Here is a 22,533-nt window from a genome sequence, read left to right as displayed (position 1 = left end):
AGGAGACTGGAGAACCCAGAGGAACCCACATGGACACAGGGAGAACCTGTGAAACTCTGTACAGACAGTAACCTGAGCTCATGGTGGACACAGGAATCCTAGAGTCATGATAAATGCTAAGATTCCTGTGAAGAAATCTGACCATATAGTAAAGATGATTATTATAACAAGGAGAGAGGATTAGATGATATATCTGGGGTTTTTTTTGCTGTTGTTGATTGTTAGCTAGCTTGAGGTTTGAAGCATGGTAAATGTCCACAGTGTCTATTATAAAAAACGTATTGCATGTATTTATAGGACTTATTTTGATACGCCTAAATTATTAGTACATTTAGAATGTCTTTACAAAGGTAGAAAAAAAGGAGTACTTTTTTGTGACTTGTTAACGGAGACGTGAACTGTAATGTTTTCTGTGAGACTGGATAAACTATAAGCATACTGTATTTAGTAATTATTTTAGCATTAAAACTCAAAAAACATTTTCTGAGAGTTTCCTGAAACACGGCTTCATCGATTTTTTGCCCAGATTAACTCTGTAGGTTCTTGGGTCAGGGGCATGGCCACAACACACCACAAAGACCCAATGGTCCAGACCTCTGCAGTTTTTTTGCACACACACTTTCATAGACATATATACATTACTTTATGGTAGCTGGCAGGTGCTTGGTGGAAAAAAGCTAATTGCATTTTTCATGCAAATATTTTATAATTTACAAAATACAAAATACAAAACATCTCATTTTTATAAATTACAATAATTACATAAAAGGAGGGAGTGTGCCAGGCAGGAGGTAAAGAGGAAGGCCAAAGAGGAGGTATATGGATGTAATAAATGAGGATATGAAGCTAGTGGGTGTAAGTGTTGAGGATGCAGAAGATAGGGATAGGTGGAGAGAGATGATTCGCCGTGGAAACCCCTGAAGGGAAAAGCCGAAAGAAGAAGATAATAATTACATAAAATCAATGGTTTATTTATTGTAAGAGTTTGAAATAAATGTTCAATAAATATTATATTCCTGCAAAGGACTGTCCATTTAATGTGCTCCTGTAATAATTGTAATAAACTTCATTTTGAAGATGTTCTGTTTTTGGAGGCTGATATCAAACCAAAACATTCTGCAATGAAATGAAAGCTCAGAACAAACTCAGAGAAGTTTCTGGAAGAATGGAAGGAAACCATATTATTGATTAAAAATGAGTAATTGATGTGTTACTCATTCAGTGTGGTGATATATATTAACCATGCACATTCCTGCAGCCGGACCTCACTGACATTTTGATCTTGGTGACTGCCCTGGTGGAGGGAATTAGTTAGGAACTTATCGTCAATATGGACTAATGAAATGTGCCTGAGAGAGCTTGCCTGTTGAACAGTAGGTGTGTAGGAGGGGTCTTGCGTCTCTGTGGAGATCCAAAGTGTCCCGCTGACCCAAGCTGGTGTACCTCTGCTGACCAGCACATTACAGAGCACTACACAGATGCCTTCCATTCAGCTAAAGAAAAGAAGTGTTTTTCTCCTTTCTCCTCTCTCTCTCTCTCTCTCTCTCTCTCTCTCTCTCTTCTTGTGTCTGAGTGTAAGACCCCAGCTGTCCCCAATGGAGCAGAATTCCAACCTTCCCTCCAAAAACTCTCCCTCTCTCTTATACGCTCTCTCTGTCCCTGCCCCCATTGTCCATCCGGGAGCATAGTGCTTAACCACTGGACCGGGCGCAAACAACAAAGTAATCATATTACAGTGTCCCTGGGGTAAAAGGGACAGTTATCCGCAGGGAATCTCCTGTGGCTAATCCCTGCAAGACCGCCGCTTTTCTTCTCCAGGGCCGAGCCCACCTTTTCACAGCAGCTCCGGAGGCACAGTCCTTTAACCGCTCAAGGATATCGACTCTGCGGCTCTGCTCCCGCAGCCCCTGTAAATGCCACCAGCTGGGGACAGTGAGGGGGCTAACATTATATTGGCAATGCATTCAGTAGTCACACACACATACACACACACAGTGTGTGCATCGTCTGCCTCTGCTTCTCTCATTTCTTCTGTTTTATTTCAGTTCTTTCATTACCTCACCTTCATTCCTTATTCCAGCATACTTCATTTTTCCCCACTCCTTATGACCGCAGACACGATTGCAGCTTTTTATCAATTATTAATACACCACAATAAATCACCTCTAATTAAACACGTTCGGCGGCCCGGGTGTGTAGATTTACCACCCCGGATCCTCATCCAGCCACATTAATAGCAGCCCGGTGCACATGAATGATGCACTATAAACACAAGTCTCCATAGAGTCAATGCAGCAGCGGGGACTCTCTAGAGAATGAATCACTCGGTAGTGTGTTTGAGTGTAAATAATCACAGCAATGCTAATGTACATTTACACCCTTATGAATATTCCCGTCTTTTTAAAGTGCAGCACAGTAACCTTCCATTAAAATCTCTCTCCATTGTTCATCCTGGGAGCAGTCCAGCTCAGTCCTTCTAACATTTATCTCAAGTCAAACTCTTACCTTTTACTAGCAGATTTTTCTTGGTACATTTTGTGACTAAATGTTGCCTACTTTTACAGGAAGGGGTGTTTGACTGACACCGACATAACCACCATTAAAAAATAAAATAAAATTCAGTGGTAATCATGATCAGAAAAATCTTCTACAGCAATCTACACTGTCAAAAGTTTTGGCACCTCCAAAGAGCATACAAAATAGTAAAAAAAAAATAAAGAAAGAAATGTGAAAGATCTTTGTGGAATATATTGACTGCTTTCAGGGTCTCTAAATTAGATTAAATTAATAATCAATTAATTGTTATTTTTGTCATCTTTTCTGAGTAGATGTACCGAACATTTCACAGTAAACATTTCTCACTTATTCCTTATAGTCTTTAGTTACATTTTCTAAATTTCCAAAAACTATTTCATATGCGGTCATTCACCCAACCTTAGAGAGTGAAAGTGTCTTGAATATAGTTTTTATAGACTTCCTTTACATTATAGATCGTAGTGTGTGTGTGTGTGTGTGTGTGTGTGTGTTAGTAAATCTTAGTAAGTCTTAGTAAAATTTCATTTTCTGCAGTTTATGACTAGCAGTGGTAAAGATTAAAAATCTGATATGTTTATTCTTTGATTTAAACTGATTTACAATCAAATACAATTGAGACAGAATCTAAACACTTCAAGAACTGAAAACAATACAGATGATATAGTAATATGAAGTAGAGAGTTTTTACTGAGATGGGAGTAATTGAAACAGGCCGGTGGGATGAAGTACAGGTCGAGGCGCTCTGGTTTAAGAGTCACACCTGCAGAGCGGTGGATGAAAGCGGCTAACAAAACCAGCAGCTGGACTGATGTGTCAACAGCAAGGAAGGATTTAAAGGGAAACTCCGCAATGATGGAAGTTTTTCTTCCTGAAGACGGACAGTTCACAAGCAAATGCTAATAATTCCACCAAAGCCAAACTTACATGTCTGAAAGTATATGTACCCTCTGCCTTGTCTAGCTTTAGAAATAAAACCTCACTTAGATCTATAGAGAGAAACTTTTAGTAATGGACCTACAGTGAGTATTCTTGCTACGGTCAGTTTCTGACACCGTGTGCCAGACATCTGATTAGCCAGATTGATTGATTCATTTACATTTTCAACAGGAGCTTTGCACTCTTAGAAGAAAAGGTTCTAAAAAGACCCTTAAATGGTTCTACTGGGCACTTTAAAAGGTTCTGTATAAAACCCTTTTAATCTCTGGATCATACAGAGTTCTTTGTAGCCTGAGAAAAGGTTCAATCTATAATCTTTTAAAGGTTCATTCATTCATAATTTGTTGTTTAGTAAATAATTTCTTTTAGAACAATCTTCATCATCATCACCATGCAACAAACTGAACATAAAAATGATGAGCGAGTAAAAAAACATTAAATTTATCAGAATAATGTACACACATACACACATACACACACACACACACAAAGTTTAGCCCAAAAACTATTTGTGGAAAAAGAGCTCTGTTGTCTCTATAAAACCTTTCTGGCATAAAGTACACAAAACACAAAGTGTTCTTTGGAGCTAAGTGAAGAAGCCATAGGGATTTATACAGAAGCCCAATGAACCTTTTTTCTAAGAGTGTGTAGTTCTGGCTGCTAACAAATAATACATCTTCTAATGCTTTATTTAACTCACATGGAGTCGTAAAGTGGACGTAATTTTACTATAAGATTAATAATACATTTGTTAAAAATCATGCACTGATCTTTAACAAAGAAAAACAGAATTTTTAAGAATTGTAGAAATGGTGCAGGTTTCTGTACGATGTTTATTTAAGAAGAATTTGTGAAGTGATGAAGGGCTCTGTGTTTTTCCAGTCACACGAAGCAGAGGCTAGTGAGGGATATACGGCCGCTGTAATGGAAGTGTTAACAGAGTTAAGTGTTTGTGAAAGTTCTACAATATTTACAACATTTAGTAAATCTATAAATGGATAAAAATGTCATTTTTAATAAATAAAAAGCTAGTTGTACAATAAGAAGAAAAGGATGTGTTTTTTTTTTGTGTAATAATCACAGTCGAGGTAGTAAGTAACTCGTTTCATGCCCTGACATGTTTTATTCTTTATTTAAGCACAAGATAAATAAGAGACTCTTGACAAAACTGTCAGCTAGAAACAATCCGCATAATCTGTCATGGTTTACATAAAGGTAGGCAGATGCACTATAAGATTGCACAACTTGTGACTTACAACAGATTTAAAACATTTATACAGTGCTCCACTTCCTCCGAGTGAGGACAATGAGTCAGGCTTGATGCATGAACTTTGCACTGAAGTCTAATGAAGCTAACAATTAATACATTCATCTTTTTCATGAAATCAATAAGCCACTTGTTATGCATTCATTTTAAATAAATGAGTTTATGAAAGTGCATTAATAACATACATTTACTTTTTTATGATCAATCACCTGCCCGGATGAAATGATATAAAACTGCACCAAAGAGTAGATCCTGTTATCCAGGATGTCCAAAAATGTCTTTATGTTTATAGACTACAGCAAGTCACACTTCATCCTAAATCACATCAGCAAGTCGCTGACATTTTATTGAGGAACTGAATGTAGCTTGAGGAAGATATTTACAGAAAAAGATCCTGCGTGAGCGAGGCTTCGATTCCATTAGCCAGAATTGGCTGAACAAATACATTTGGAATAATAAAGGAGACTTGTATAAATTAATTTAGATATATTTTTTAGAAGTCATTTCTTTGGAATTGGAATTTAAACCACAGTCATTTATTTCTTTCTGCTTATTAAAAACCTTATTCTCCTTCATTTTTTTTGTAGTTATTGTTTTGTTTTGTTTTTATTGCTTATTGAAATGGTCTTTTCTTCAGCTCTGTCTGAGACACATGACAGTTTAGTGTGGAGACGTTAGATAGACTGGAACCAAAACCTGACTCCAAAGAACACAGTGAGTGATGTAAGAGCAGCATGATTTAGGGTTGGGATGAGGAGATGAAGCACAGTGTTCTTGGCTGGAATGCGAGCTGGCCAGAAGTGTAGTGATTCAGGACCAAAAACACAGAAGCCATTGGAACAACCTCTATATAAGTATTCAGGAGAGTAAAGCCTGGAATCCGGATCTCTATTTTTAAATAAAATAAATTTCCTTTAACTAAGGAAAAAAAACGGGGAGGGCGTGGTTTCCTGTTACAGGTAAATAATCAATGATGAGGCGCAACACAAAGTGGAGTTACTGTTAGCATCCCTGCACTGATTATTAGCAATTTGCCAACAGTGACATTTGTCTAATTAAATAAATCATATATATTTATAATCAGTTCATAGTTACTCTTAATATTACGAAATGTTCACAAAACAAGTTATTTCCTGTTATCACTTACGTTATACCTCACCGACTTGTTTCCTCTCTCTTTAATAAGACAAAAAAATGCACTTTTTCATGTTACTGAGAAACCGCGAAGCATAGTAAGCATAGCATCTGCCTTGAAGAATTTCCCATTGTGGAAGGAAAACTTTAGGAAACGTTTACAAAGCACTGACATTAGAGACTTCTTCTATTAATGCTAAAAATGCTTAACCTCAAAATGCTTTAAAAAAATTAAAAATAAAATGGAGCATCCACCATACAGGTCCATGTGAAAGTTATTAGTATTTGTTAGAATAAATAAGTTCATTTAAACCTGAGTGCCTTACAGCTGAAACACTGCCCCGAGCTGCTGTTACAGGAAATTAATCACCACTGTCCAGTCAGAATCAAGACTAATGGCTTTTAAAGTATAAAGACAGTTGGATTATGTTTTGAGGACTGGCTCCTGGGACACTATCTGTGTGAAAGATCCACACAAGGCTGCGACTTCATCATGTGGTCACAGGTCAGGCCATTGTTATGTGTTGGGGGTTGGGACCAGCTTCAGGGGTTGTGTTGGTATGTGCCGGTTGTTACTGCAGGAAAACAAGCGTCAGAGAGCATCAAAGATCTGAAGATGGTCAGTTCTGCTAAAGAAATGGTGTTCATGGGCACTACACTTTTCCAAAAGTCAATCTAAGTACATGTATTACACATCCACCATGTTAGTCCATCTCAACAATGACCAAGTATCCTTCTCTTAAATAAGTAAAATGTTTGAAAGGAAGAGGGTTGAGATTTTTTGCGTATTTTTAACATTTAAATGTGTAAAAATTTCCTCTGAGGACATTCAACAGTCTCATTACTGACTCAGTGTGTACTGTACTTAATAATATACCTGCTAAAGTATTATTTGGTTTAAGATTGTGTTTTCAAAGTGACATTGTCAGTCAATATAAGTGTCAGAAATAACAACAATAAAATATAATTTCCAGGATATTTCAGAAATTTGGATTATGTAACTTGCCGTTGAACACGTGGCTCCTGGAATATTCCAAATATTTCATGGGGGTGATTTGGGTGAATGGATTCAGATATCAGGGTGAAGTGAAAGAAGCAGGAAATGTGTTTTTTTTTTCATGAGATGCTAACTGGTTCAAACACTAAATATTTATATATATATATATATATATATCGGCTGGCAAAAATGTTTTTGCTTTCAATTTTTCTGTAAGCTCCACAGAGATTGATGTGAACTAGTTTTTAGATAAACGTCAGCGAGACTCAGGCACCTCTATCACAGAAACTCCCTCAGACATGCATAGCACTTGTTCACGACTTCATCCAGATGGCGTTTCCATTTCCAACGTAATTCCCTCCTCTGTAAATTCCTTAAAATCAACATCTTGAAAAGTTTAAGGCCGGAGCATCTAAACAGGAAATATCGAAAACAGCTTAACGAGTGAACACATGCCCAATGTTTGGATGAGGGAGTGAGTCATGTACATAATTCGCACGACGGCCAACATTACATAATCTGCTCAGAGCCAACGACCCGGACGCTCTAACGCCGTGGACCAATACTGCATAATCTAACCAGATACCACAGCTCCTCGACGAGAACCCAGAGGACTTGAGAGACACATTTGTGGCATTTGAGGTCATTTTGGGACAGCACTTGTCTCTGGCTGTCCTTCCTGTGTATTTCATAACCAGGCAACAAACCACAGCCATAAAAAGGCCGCCAGATGTGGCCTAACTGCAGGGAAAAGAAAGCAGCATGATCACTGCCAGTTCCTATCATATTCCTGTCACCATACAGTCAAATTTCCACTCATCCAGAGACTGTGTGTGTGTGTGTGCATGTGTGTGTGCGTGTGTGTGTGTGCGTGTGTGTGTGTGTGTGTGTGTGTGTGAACCAAGCCAGTTCTTCTCATAGCCACAGGTAGCTGGGATCATTTCTGTAGTTCACCAAAAGGTCTAGAATCTTAAATAAGTTTAGAATTGAACACACATTAAAAAGCTGTCCACGTGTTTAGGGTGCGTGTGAAGAATTTGGGTTTAAACCAAAAGCTCGCCTTTACAGGACAAAGCCGAGGACAAACTGCTGAAAGATAGCGCTTTTCTGCCCCCTAGTGGTAACATTCATGAAGTGATTTTTTTTTTTGTTACAGACAGCTGCAAGAATTCGTTCATTTCATTCATTAGTTGATTGATCAGGTTCTTCATTTGTTCTTACCTTTCTTTACAGTTTTGCACTCTTTCCAACCAAACACGATAAACAAAACACACAATGCTTTTATTTCACATTATTATAACACTGAATATTAAATTTCCCTTGGTATTATTTAACACCAGTAGTTTAAATTGAACAAATCCCTCGCTTTAACACGCCAGAACTGAGGTAATAGTCACACACAGGTTGGAAGGATGATGAAGTGAAGGTCAGGGGTTAAAAAGCTGCCCCACAGCTCCAGAGCCCCAGGTCTGACCCTGCACTCAGGTTAGGATCTGTGTGGATTTATTGTGTGTGTTCTCCTTGAGGACTTCATCTTGATTCTCTGGCTTCCTCAAATCCCTTCAAAACATGACAGGAGTGAATTAGTTACACTAAATTACCCCTAGGCGTGAATATACTTAATTTATTTATTTATTTTATGGGAATCGCATGGACTGAATGCAAGACCCTACAGCGAGACTTTCAGAAACTGGAAACTGCTGATCTTCTGGGATTTTAACACATAACATCTCTATAAAGTTTACACAGAATGGTACAAACAAACAAACAAACAAAAAATACACGGAGTGACAGTTTTGTGAGTGGAAACGCCTCGTTAATGAGAAAGGATAGGTTTAAGCTGTCAGGAAGGCTGTGTGTGTGTGTTTGTGTGTGTGTGTGTGTGTGTGTGTGTTCTGTGATGGACAGGGTATATTCTCACCTTGTGTCCAGTGTTCCTTGTATAGTCTCTGGTCCCACTGAAACACTGACCAGGGTAAAGCTCTTTCTGAGATAAATGAATTAACTAACTAAATTTTGCTCTGTAACTTTTCTTTGGTTAACTAAAGAAGACAAATAAAGAAGACACATTTATTAATACTAAAAACTAAAGAAGACACATTTATCAATTATTAACCATTAATTATTAATTAACTTAAGTCCACAGTGAACAAAATAAACAAGTTAATGACCTTAATGTGTGTGGTTGTTAAGAAGCAAAATTCAGATCTGAGTCACGGCTGAAGCAAAATTACAAAAATTTACACCCTGGACCCTAGATGAACAAAATGCATGAACATGCTGCAGCAGGTGTGTTTCCGTGTGTGTTAATACTGTATGGTTTAATACTAAAGTTTATGGTTTGTTAAGTGTGACTAATGTAAATAATATGTTTATGTTATGATTGTTATTGTTAGCATCACTCCCGTTTATGTGTATGTTGAAGCTGAGCTCTGCTGCCACCTGGTGGCTATGATGTAGAAGACATGTTTCTGGTGTCGTAATGCCTCCAGTCTCCAGTCCCATTTTAGTGGACAGAGTTAAAGCTGCAAAACTTTATTTCCCTGAGAATAAATGACAGAGTTTTGGAGTGTAGCCGAAAGACATTTGCTCCAGGACCCATGGCTAGCTTTAGGGTGATTGAATTATTTAGAGTGCCTTGTTATTGTGGCATGTGTGCGTTAGCATTTTTTTGCATTAAGATAGCTGATTCATCATAAAGAGTTTAAAAGTCAGATGATGATTTGAGTCAGAGTTCAGCAGCTGTGGTCCTTCTGCCTGTTACACTGAAGAAAGAGTGGACTATCTGTGTTAGTCTCAGGAAAAGATGACTTGGATTGTGTACCTGTCCATCTCAGTGAAGGAAGCATGGACGTTATTCCTATCAGTCTCAGTATAGGAGGCGTGGCCTTGGTGCTTGTTTGTCGAAGCCAAGGAGGTGTAGCTTTTGTGGTGGTTTGTCAAAGTGAAGGAGGCATGGCTGTTGTGCCTGTCTGATACAGCAAAGGAGGTGTGGCCTTTATGTCTGTCTGTCACAGCCAAGGAGGTGTGGCCTTTATGTCTGTCTGTCACAGCCAAGGAGGTGTGGCCTTTATGTCTGTCTGTCACAGCCAAGGAGGTGTGGCCTTTATGTCTGTCTGTCACAGCCAAGGTGGTGTGCTTTTTTTGCCTGTTTATCACAAACAAAGAGGTGTGGCCTTTGTGCTTTTTAGCCAAGGTGAAAGATGACTGAACTTTATTCCTGTCTGTAACAGTAAAAGAGGCATGGCCTTTGTGCTTGTCTGTCACAGCTGAAGAGGCGTGGCCTTTGCCAGTTGCAGCAAAAGATGACATGAAATTTATGTCTCAGTAAAGGGGGCGTGGCCTTTGTTCCTGTCAGTTACAGTAAAGGAGGTGTGGCCTTTGTTTCCATCTGTCAAAGTGAAGGAGGCGTGGCCTTCATGTATATCTGTCACAGCCAAGGAGGCATGGCCAGTTGCAATGAAAGATGACTTGAACTTTATGTCTCAGTAAAGGAGGTGTGGCCTTTGTTTCTGTCAGTCACAGTGAAGGAGGTGTGGCCTTTGTTCCCGTCTGTCACAGTGATGAGGCATGGCCTTTGTTCCTGTCTGTTACAGTAAAGAAGGCGTGGTCTTTGTGCTTATCTGTTGCAGTGAAGGAGGTGTGGCCTTTGTTCCTGTCTGTCACAGTGAAGGTGTGGCCTTTGTTCCTGTCAGTCACAGTGATGAGGCATGGCCTTTGTTCCTGTCTGTTACAGTAAAGAAGGCGTGGTCTTTGTGCTTATCTGTTGCAGTGAAGGAGGTGTGGCCTTTGTTCCTGTCTGTCACAGTGATGGAGGTGTGGCCTTTGTTCCTGTCTGTCACAGTAAAGGAGGTGTGGTCTTTGTGCTTGTCTGTCACAGTGAAGGAGGCGTGGCCTTTGCACAACATAAAGAATCTGCAGTGTATTTGTGGTCTGCAATACTAACGCACTTTCAGAAGTGACTGCTATAAATATCTGTTCTAATATTGAGTTCTTTCTGCAACAAAACTTCCGTTCCTAATGAGGTGAACTGCACTTTCAGGGCATTTTTATGAGTTATCAGATGCCACCAGGCGAAGTGAAAGCTAAATGAAGTGTATCATTTAATTACTTAGCCGGGCCTCATTAGGTCCTGGTAACTGCTCATTGGCTAAATATTAGCCTGTAGGAATGACATTTCAGTAGAACATTTTATATTTCATCAGGCAAATGCCTTTTTCTGGTTTAAAAAACAAAATGCACAGCAGACAGATAAGAGCTTATTGTTTCCCATTTTATTGAACACAAGAATTTCAGACGGAATGAAAAGTCAAAATGGTTGGAGTTAGTACTCAGTATTTACACCAGTGAGAGAGAGAGAAAGCGAGAGAGAGAGAGGAGTGGATGAAGGTGGATGAGAGTGGAGGATGAAGGTGGCACCGGTGCATGATGTGGTAAAAATCTGTATATAAGACTGAGAAGGCCCCTGCAGCTGAGAATGGATGGTTGGATGAGTGTGTGAAGAGGGTTTTGGGAGGAGAGCTGTGATTGTTGAAGTAAAAGAGTGTGTGAGTCAGCTCTCAGCCAAAAGACAGCTTCGGTTCTGGATCTGTTTACTCGGCTCAAAGTGTGAGCTCTTGGACACAAACCTTTCTGCTTTTTTGTGATGGTTTACAATGTTGGAATGACATGAGTGCAGTGGTAAACCTCTAGCATGTAAACTCACATAGATATTGGTCCCACATTAAATGGTGTCAAAATCCATTTCAATCACCAGCACATCTTCAATCAGAGAAACACACCATGACGTCATGAGGTGCGGGTTCTGGTTTCATCATCCACCAGAATTCTACCGGTGGAAAAAAAAACCTTAAAGGAATAGCTTGGACAAAAACGGACACGATTCTCCACTCCGCCAAAATGTAATTAATCATCTGAGACTTTAGTTTTACATTGGAGCTAAAGGCTAATGTAGCTAACACTGAAGCTAAGCTAAATGAATTATCATTCACCTCAAAAGACATACGGGTAAGTTGGATCAGTAATATGATTTGTAATGAAAGTTTCACAAAATATATTACATCTGCATAAGAAGTATTCAATGAATCTACATCAGCATCTGAATCACTTTAAATGTACAATTTCACATAAAGCTGCAGCTTTATGTCCTGAGGGAGCGATTCATCAACACGCCATGCTGTTAAGACTCTTAGGCTTTAAAACCTTTTTTTTTATTATTTTTAAATAGATTACACCATGTTAAAAACCACATAAATAAATCTGTTTGAGACACTGAACAATTAAAAGTAGTCTGAGGTGAGTGTGTAATGATGTAGACAGAAACTAGCAGCTAGAAAAAGTTGCTTTCTTGTTAGCTACGTTAGCTTTTTAGCTCCAGGACTGAGGCAAATTTCAGAGAGGTTCTTGGCTTTGTGGTAAAAAGTTGTGGTATTTTGCCAAACTATGACTTTGTCTTGAAAGTGCAAAACATATTAATAAACCAAAAGTGCAACAGCAACTTCAGAAAAACATCGACAGTGACTCAAAACAGAAAGGGAAAAGTCCTTATTGAGCGTTAGATGCTGGCTGCTGATTGGCTACAACAGTCTGAGAGGCAGGCAGAAAACATAGAGCTGGTGGAAGTTTCGAGTAAATAGGAGCCATGTTTATTTTTTTGACAATGTTGCACAGCATTAATACAAGTAATGTAGAAAATCCTGTCTAAAGGAAAATGACTCCTCGCTATAACGTCACGTTATTTATTATTACTTTATTTTCGATCAGAACCCAGGGTTTACATTCTGAGTACTGATGACTGAGTTTCTGAACTTGCTGGTGTGTTTTTGGTATTGGTGTTGCATTTTTGGTTTGTTAATGTGTTTATCTCACATACAGGCCATCATCATTTAATGTAATGTAAAAAACAAACAAACAAAAACAAAGTGACGATGTTCACATGATTTAACAATTTACTAGCAAACCTCAACACCAATGACATCTAGTTTAGAATACATTGCATGCTTGTTTCAGCTTTTTAAAAAATAGTGGTTATGGATATGGATACATTTTTCAACTGGACCACGGCGATGCTGATCATGGAAATGGGACTCAGGCAGCTTGGCTAGCGGGCGTGGTGACGACGTGTCTGAAATAGCAGTGAGCTTTTCTGTTCTTGGGGCACTAGACAACGAGGTGTTCTAACGTTTCTGATCGTGAAGGTGTGATCTTGTTTTGCATCAGTTAAAGAGAGGCAAGTCGTGAAGGTCTTGAGCTTGCTACTAAATCGATCACGCTCATGTACGCTCTCAGACCTCCGAAAGTACGCAACACAAACACGCTGAAAAAAGAAACGAGTATATTCACAGTTTACAGAGCAAAAACGCTTCCCAAGACAAGAACGTGATTCTGGTCCCAAACTACCCCTGCTACTCCCCTAGTGGTACGGACCGAGCGAACCACTCAGACTACACACCTTTTAACATTGAAGGCACCTTCTCCTTTGAATCTTGTTGAGTTTTCATGTATATCGCTATTGGTTTGTGTTGGTTTATATATTTTTTATGTCATTTTTTACGGAGATGGAACATTACCTGTACTAACAGCTACACCTTTCACAACCTATGAATATTTTATAAGCCTATGACAAAGAACACACTGTATTCACACTAGGATATATCACGCATTCACAGTGCACAAACTTGCAGACTAAAGAAACCGGGGAAAAAAAAAACTTTTCTTTTTTAATTTTTAATTTTTTAACAGTTCAGTATTTTAACTGGAGTACTATGGCTTAAATAAAGAAAAGAATATGGCCACTTGTTTATTATGCATACACAAAAGGCTTTTAAAAAAAACAAAATTCTGTACTCGTTATTATTCTTTGTTAAGGTTTAAATGGGACTTGACCAGAGGAGGGTCTGTTTATCAATAATCCAAGCTGTGACCAGTGCAGCAGTGGCCTTGTACTCTTTAGTAGCTGAATGGTCATCATGTCCAAACACTCCGGTTTGTTTTTTTATCAAAAACTGAAATCTGGAAAATAACAGCAACTCCCTTTCTGTTGGTGTACACAAAAATACAAATTAGAAAGGAAATAATAATAATAATAATAATAATAATAATAATAATAATAATAAAGGAAAGCTAAGATGTGATAACTAGGTGTTGCTATAAAATTATCACAATATCTGGATGTGACCTGACCGCGCCTCTCAGTCGTATAACCGGCCCTTCATTCGTGTCATTGTTTTTTAATGGGAAAGCTTTTTGCTTTGTGTTCATCAACATAAAAAAATATAAACTCAGGGTTATAATGAAAACAACAACAACTGAGAGGCATTATGGGACAAATCTGCAAAGCAAGCATGCGAGCAATCTATTTCTAATTCTCAAAATTAAACATTGAAAACAAAAACAATAAAAGGCAGTTACTTTTATACATTATTTAAACACAACAAAATGGTTAAAAAATCCCAAAAATCTGTGTGTAAAATAATAAAATAGGGCAATACTGCATGTAATAAAACAGTACATAACTCAAAGATGGTAAAAGTATGGACTACACGCGTGTGCACAAAGTAAAAAGGCATTATTCAAGAGTAAAGCTAATGTTCCCCGTTACTAACTATTCACACTGATATTACGATTCTCTTCCGAGTAAAAAAACAGCCGAGATTGTGCTGAGGAGGTGAAGTAGAGTGCTCTAAAGGTAAAAAAATAAAACAAAGAAACCTTCCTGCTGTATCTGAATAAGGAAAAACAGTACGAGAAAGAACATTCAAGAAGAAAAAAACCAATAAAAGGCATGTGCACGAGTTCTTTAGGCGCTCTATAAATCTACAAACTCTTGTTCTGCAAACTCATAGAAGACACTGACTGAAGAAAGGAACCCTTTTTTTAATTAAACCATTTGTTTCAATGCGGTGGAGAAACTCGGAGGCCCTCGGATTGCTGGATCACGCTTTGCTCTCGTTGCCGTTTGTCTGCGGGGCTTCGTTGGGGACCGTCTTCAGCTCAGCTGAGGGCTTCTTCACGTCCGTCTCGGGGGCTTTACTCTTCCCGTCTTCGACAATTTTACCACTGGGGAAAGAGAGAAAGAGAGGTACTTTGTGAGAATCATACATGCAGTCGTGAGCAGTGTTTTGGGAAATTTATCCCAAGAGAAACAACGCATTTTTATCATACATTTATCATACATTTATCATGACGTCAGAGATGGAGCATTACGGGATATGACTTTAGAAGAAGACAAACCCAGAAAGAGCGATGGGATGCTGATGTGGATGACACAGTTACTGTGAGCGAACAATTTGCTGTTTGTTCAGTGTGTGATAATTCACTGACATGTGAAATGCTTTTTCTCTGGAGGATGGCTGAACGAGATACAAAAGAACTGCGGTATAAACTGTGTATAAATACGAGACATTAAAGAGTTTTTTTCCACGTCTACAAAGAGAAGTTTTTCCCACATGATTTCTCAATGGACCAATTCATTGCCAGACTAAATTGGCAGTAATGGAATTGACTAGCCTTGTACCAGTGTGCCAAATCATTCATAAATGGATAATGAATCATGAAAATGAATGACGAGCCTTTTGCGAGAGGAAAATTGGGGGAGACGTCGCTAATTGCATGTCTGACATGTTTCCTCCCTTTTGACACGCCACTCTATTTTTAGGCCATCTGACCTGCAGCTATTAGCCTGTTATGCATGGCTGCTCGCTACACACATTAAAAACAATGTGAGAGAGGCCGATTGTTCAATTTCAGTTCTCTTCAAACCTTAACCTGGGACCTCCAGGATGCTCTCTTCGACCTCTGTGCTTTTCCACACCCACCTGTCTCAGCCAAAGAGGGCTATTGTGGCGAAGAGAATGGGATCGGTGGAGTGCAGCCGTCTCCTGTTACCATCTACAGCGTATCAGTGGTACGACACAATCTCAGCCGGGGACATTGTCAGGTTCAGCGGGCCGGGCTTTTGTTTCCTGTCCGAAAGTGATCTGCAGTGCTTGGGACGGAAGCCGAGTATCATTAACTTCACCGTAGCCGGCAGTTGAGTATTGTGACCTTAAGCACAATGGAGTCTGAGTCTGCAAGCGACTAGCAAGAGTGAAGAGGCACTGGGTAGCAGTTACCCAATAATACACTTTGTTTAGAGGCTTTAAAGCAAGAATAGCATCAGCAAGGTGTGCACACGTCTACTTCTGAGCTCAAGCGATTGGGGGAACATTGCTAACAATAACATCCCAGTAGGGAGACAGAGTTTTAAATTGAAAACCACAAAGCCTATACTGTGGCTCCATGCTAACGGTATAAATGATAAACCGCACATTACACCTTGCACTTTTACTGCCCAACTGTGACTTCACCTAAATACAGCATGCTCAAAGCCACTAAAGTTACCACTAACCAGAAGTAAATGTGTTTTCTCATCCTGTGTCCTTTCCTCTTCCTCTTTCCCCTAATGTTTACTCAGCTGGGTGAGTCATTTTACTAGTAATATTTAGCAATAATTGTTAGTTAGACTGCTGAAAAAGCATATTTTTCAGGTGGTTGTTGTATCGTCCTAGAAAGGGGTCAAAATCATACAAACTATGGCTAAACTGCAGATGTTGTCACATCTGTTGAAATGTATTCAGTCATCCAATATATGTTTAACATCTGAGGATTGTGTAGTTATGGAAATGGGGTGCATCCGAATCTTTTTCCTTTAAAATATGGCCCAGTAGTCAAATCAGTAGAAACCAGTAGTCAAATTTAACTGTAGTTAAGTGGTAAAACTGGTAATAAAGCCTATTGGATTAAATTGTTAAATGGAACATATCATCTGGTTTGGCTGAAGATGTTTACCTGAGTGTTAATCTTAATTTGCACAGCTCCAGGGTCCCAGCTTCATCCTGAGCTCAGGAGAGTGAGTTATCTAAAGTGTATTGCATGGTCTCTGCATGTTTCCTCAGGGTTCCTCACTTACTTTCAACCTTCCAATTCATACCAGCGGGTTAACTGACAAGTCCAGATTGCCTCTAGCTGAGAAAGAGAGTGTGTGTGTGTCTGTGTGAGTATGGTGCACTGGATTGAGAAGTCCCACCTAGGGTGTGTTCCTGTTTTGCCCAGTGTTCCTGTGATCCATTCCAGATCCTCTACAATCATGGCCAAGATAAAACAAGTGCTGAAAATGATCACTAAATGAAACTGAAGATGCTGCTCTGCAACATTTGGGGTAGAGGGAAAAGCTGATTTTTCTACAAATTGTTTAATCAAAGTCACCATTTAGGTCTTGATTATTAGGAGTACATCCAGATGGAGATTATCCACATAAATGCAACCATTTGCGATAGATCTAAATCCCATCGCTCAAAACACTTCAGCAGGTCTGAGATGCATTTAGCCATATGTTAGTGAATGCAGCTGTCACTCCAAACCCACACTAGACAACAGAAAATCCTCCAGTCGATGCACGGACTTCATGAATGCTTATGCTGCACTTTTGAAATATCTAGTGAGATCTTGTATTTTTAACAACAATTTTAACTCTAGCGTTTAAATTACCAATAACAGTAAGACGTTGGTGTTGGCATGAATTTACCTGATTTGCATATTAACACATTACTGGGTTTTGGACTGGCTAACCAGACACGCATTTCTCTGTAAGTGTAAACAGAGATGGTGGTGAATCCTGGCACACTGGATGAGAGATATATACCATGGATGGGATGCCAGTCCAATGCAGGCCACCATCCAACATCCACATTCACATCTAGGCATAATTATGAGTAGCCAATCAATTTGGCAGCCTGTTTTTGAGAGAAACCCAGCAGAAAAACATGGGGAATTCTACTCAGACAATAACACAAGCTCAGGGCTGACCCCAGGACTCTGGAGCTGTGAGGTGACCACCGTGCTGCAAAATCCAGACACTATCCAGAGATGCAATGAAATGACCGCATGAAAATGAGACTGAAGCTGTAAGCTCAGAGAGAGAAAGAGAGAGAGAGAGAGAGAGAGAGAGAGAGAGACGCACTATGGTCAAATCATATCAATTCATTCCACAGGCATTCACAGTTCGACTCCATATTCAAGCTGACTTCCTCAATAAGGCAGGATCAAAAGACCTCGGGAACAAAGAAGAGCTAAATATTCATCAGGGATCCATTTGTTCTATTAAATCCATCCAGGTTTTGCTGCCTGTGACTTTACTAAGGCCCTGAGATGAAGCAGGCTCAATAACCTCTGTCTTCAGAGGCAGGTGGTGACGGCCTTTATACTTACTGTCCCTTCTTGGAGCAGATGAGTGAGTTGGTGCTAGGAGGGAGGGGGAAGAGGCGTGTGATGTACTCTGACTGGGGACGCACTTTGAGTTTCAGATAAAGCAAAGTGCTCCACATAAAGAAGATGAGAGCGTTCTCTGGAAGTCTGTGTTAAATATTTAAAAAACCTCTCAATTCTTAGTGAGGTCTCCCAGCAGCCTGCTTCCTTTGTCCTTCAGAAGTATTATTTGGATACTAAATCAGTCTCTAGTTCCGTGTGAGTGTGTGTGTGTCATTCAAGTGACTGTGTTCCCATAAACACAGTAAACACAGAGATGTATTTTCCATCTCAATACACAGTTCTCAACAGCCAAGGTCATTTCCAGAATAAGGCAGACTGACTGTTTCAAAGATACTGTGAGATGTTTGGTTCGGTTATTCGGAAAGCGGCTTGCAAAAAAAAAAAAAAAAACAACAAGTCCCCACGTTTATGTAAGCCGACAGGACAGGCACAGATTCATCTGAGGGAGCAGAGATAGTATCCTACCTCCCCGTCACATTCATTAAGACAAATCTCTTTTTCCATCAAGCTTTAGAATCGCCTAAATCACACTTCCACTTGGGACGCATTAAGACCGCACATTGACTTCTTACTGTTCCCGTCCGTTTGAGAGTGCCGTGGGCATGAGGGAAGCTAAATGAGAAGAAATGCACCGATTTATTCATGGCAGGAGCTTCCTGTTTGCAGTCACCTCTCTCTCAGAGATAACAGAGGAATCAATTAGTTTGTTCCTGAAAACAAACCCCCCCAAAAAAGGCAACCAATTTCACACTTTCATAATGCCGTTTGCGTTGAACGCCTGACACAAACGATCCAATTTTCACCAGTGGCACAGATAAGTGATGCAGAACAGCTCTGTTTAGGAACACTGTACATCAGCGCAGGTAAAAACAGACACATGGTGGCTTCATGAGGATCTATGGATCCTCTCCTGATTCTGCCAAGTGACGGAGGTTCCCGAGTCTACAAAGGAGCTAAATTTACTTAAACCTTTCTCCATTTCCAAAAGACTTTCTTTTCTTTGCAACAAGGAAAAGAGTAGTTTGGGTTATGCAATATTTATAATGTCTTCCAGACTCTATATAGTTAAATACACATCCAATCAAAAGCTATTTTTTAGATTTACATGCTGTCCCAAAAGCTTCCATACATAAGGGAAATTCATTCTTTTTAGGAAAATGTCTTCCAAAATATTTAATTCCTAGTGTATATTATATCTTTTTTTCAGAATGCTTTTGAGAATGCCTTTGACAAAAGAAGAACATATTGAAATCTTACAGCTGGAAATAGCTCTTAAGGTTGCGCCAAGCAATTACACGCATAACACCAGACTTATTAACATGTGTGAGATGGTTCTGTGTGTTTACAAAGAAATGGCAATCATGTAGAGGATGTTTCATAAATAGAGCTAAATTTTATAAAAGTGTTTATTTGCGTTATGTATGGAGACTTTTGGGACACGTCTAGTTTGCTTGAAGTTGATTTCCCTCACTGTTCAGGAATATTTGTCTGGGTTGATGTTTAAACTGAAGATAAATAAACCACATTTCAAGCTATTATTGTGATACAGTTAGGAGAAATAATAGTCTATTGGAAAGACAACAGGACCGCAAATCAACATTTTTGTTATTGTAAGTAAGTAAGGGCATGTCTTTTCCAGTTGCATCTATATTAAGTAGTATACTATCTACTGTTGCATGTTCAAATCCCACTGATGCCACAGCCTTCTGAAGCCTATGGAACAAAACTGGCCATATTCCCTGCTGTCAATCACAGCGATACTAGCCAATCATGTGAGGGCAGACAGTAACCTGTGACACAGTAGCTAGCTGATGGGGAAGAACTGGCAGGTGACCAAACTGGGGAGAACGCTGAGAGAAAAATGATACTGAACATCATTATGTATTTCACACAAAGCACTACATCAAGGTGTCACCTGATCAAGTTTATGTTTAGTTATTTTTTTTTTGGCTCAGGTACACACCACTTGGCAAAATCAGGACATGAATCCAAGATACTCACATAAGCAGCTAATGTTTCAAGCCTGGAGTGATATTTCCTCATGAAACACACTCACATTGGTGAAATGAGGGAGTGAGTGGAATGAAGATGGGTGTTTTGGTTATTGAGGGAGAAGGAGACTAGCACTAACATAGAAGGTTAAGAGTGGTGAGGACAAGGACTCACACACACATACATACATGCACACACAAACACACACACACACACACACACACAAAACTATAGCCATACTCGTCCTGGCTGGGCACAGCTGGTGCGTTGGCGGAGTTGGAGTCATTGGCCAAATCAGCATCTGGTGCGTGGTGGGCTCCTCCATCTACCTGTGAGACTGTAGCTGAATCTGTGTTTTGGATGGCATCTGTAGCATTTTTGGGTTTGGATGAAGAGCGAGTGGATTTGGGGGTTTCAGAGGGCCGAGAAGCCTGCGTGGAGGGACCATCACTGAGGTCCACCAGTGGGGTGTCAGCAGGAGGGGAGGTAGGAGAAGTTATGCTGGCTTTGGGGGGGCTAGTCTGAGAAGGGGCTGTGGTTTTGGGGTCAGGCGCAGGGGCGGTGCTGGAGTTGAGGGTGGTGCTCTCACTAGCAGGACTGTCAGTGACGGACTCTGAGTTAGTGGCTAAAGAGGGGAGCAAGTCCACTACTGTGGCAGTGGTGTCAGCAGCATGCCTGAGAGGAAAGGGGAAGACGAAAGAAAGGGTGAGAGACCGCGAGAGAGAGAGAGAGAGAGAGAGAGAGAGATGACCATATTGTCAGAGTGGGAGGAAACGCCAAAGCACACATATGCATACAGTGTAAGTGAGGGGTGGGCGATATGGAACAATCATATCACAATACTTTATTATGATACACAATATGTATCATGGTATTTAGGTTTGGAATAAAGAAGCAAAGCAACAGGAGCACATAAAAATGAGAGTAATGACCAAGTAGTTTCAAAAGTCCTGAAATTAATTTAATTTTAAATTAATTTTTTCATTCATAACGCTCAGTTTCATGCATTAGTTGGTGATAATATGAGTAGGTTATGATGGGAAGAGTGTTTAAATCAGGGTAGGAGCCGAGAGAGAAGGGAGAAGACATCGAAAAACCAGCCGCCATCTGAGTGGGAAAATGGTCAAAGCTAAAATATCGAGCCGTGCCTCTAACGCTGAGGTTCGAGTAAAAAATAACAACGACAGGAACAGACACTTCACTGAATTACAGTTTTTGAGGCTGAAATGCGCATTGCTAGATGTGTTAAAAACATAAAAAGCTGCTGTGCTGAAAACCAGCTTTAAAAATATTGAAGATTTCAGACTTTGTCAGAATTTCATGCATTAAGCTATAAGTCTGATGTGGTTTTATTTTTTTTACACTGTGAATGAAACTTTTAGCTAACGACAGCTGACATGGAAACTACTACTAGCTACTATTGGAAAAAACTACTAAAAGTTCTCACTAAAGGCTCAGCAGATACACAGCACATGCTGATTAGCTACACTAAAGTAAAAAAAAAAGCTAGCTACAGAAATTGTAGCTTAGCCACAATGAAGAAAGAGCTATGATGAATGTTATTTGGACTAATTAAAAAAATTAACTATTGTAAAAAAAAAAAAGGTTTCACTAACAGCCAGGAAGTGTGAGGTGTATTTCCTGCTTCCGACATCACTAAGACATTTTTGGTAAATACAGCTAGTTAAATTAGCAAGCTAATACTCTGCTAGTGATACTGCTTCCCAAGTTAAAATGATAAATAAAACTTCTGTACAAATGTCACCTTTTCAACCCTGGCAGTTTTATATGTAATCCTGTGTGAAGATAAAATTATTTCTTTAGTTAGGGAGAAAGTAATGGCATGCTGTAAGAGGAGGAAGAGTACTCTTTCATCATGTTGTCATTTACAGCTCTTTTTTTCTACATGCTCGGTTATTTACAAGTGATGTGTGTTAGCATGAAGTAAAGCAGCGGTGTAGCTTGGTGGAAATGTCTCGCTTGGTTTGGCCCTGTGAAAACATTTACACACAACTTTATGTGTTAGTAGATTAGCGATGAAAGATAAACGAGGCTCAATTTCATTATGCCACACTACTGTCCGAACAGAATGCTTGTATTTTATAAGTGATGTAATTTACTGTGATATTATTATATCCTGCCAAAGTGTAAGTGGCTGCAATGTGCAATTTAAAAGGAAAAAAACCCAGAATACATCTCTCCCTGCACTCGTGTCTCAAACACTCATGTCTATACACATGCACTAATAATGCGCAGCGTAATTAAAGCACACCATGGTGCATCTGTGATAAACACTTCATGACCGGAAAGGCAAACACCAGACTCGGGAGTGTTTCTTCCCGGCAACCGAGTGTACTAATCACGC

General features: G+C 39.6%; 1 protein-coding gene across 3 annotated transcripts in view; it reads right to left on the bottom strand.

Moving 5' to 3' along the window:
- Positions 1-11,124: 11,124 nt before the first annotated feature.
- ncam1a (neural cell adhesion molecule 1a) overlaps positions 11,125-22,533 on the bottom strand; it is a 260,084-nt gene continuing 248,675 nt past the window's right edge. For 2 of the 3 annotated variants that reach the window (XM_058415018.1, XM_058415017.1), the window contains exon 18: positions 11,125-14,927. In XM_058415018.1, coding sequence (XP_058271001.1) covers positions 14,804-14,927 — 124 coding nt within the window. In that variant the 3' untranslated portion in view covers positions 11,125-14,803. Of the gene's footprint in view, positions 14,928-20,408; positions 20,844-22,533 lie in introns of all 3 variants that reach the window. The other variant, XM_058415021.1, reaches the window with a different exon arrangement.

Source organism: Hemibagrus wyckioides, linkage group LG18 (assembly GCF_019097595.1).
Source record: "Hemibagrus wyckioides isolate EC202008001 linkage group LG18, SWU_Hwy_1.0, whole genome shotgun sequence".
In the NCBI taxonomy this organism is placed as follows: Eukaryota; Metazoa; Chordata; class Actinopteri; order Siluriformes; family Bagridae; genus Hemibagrus; species Hemibagrus wyckioides.
Note: the sequence above shows the minus strand (reverse complement) of the source record. Positions and strands in the feature narration are given on the sequence as shown.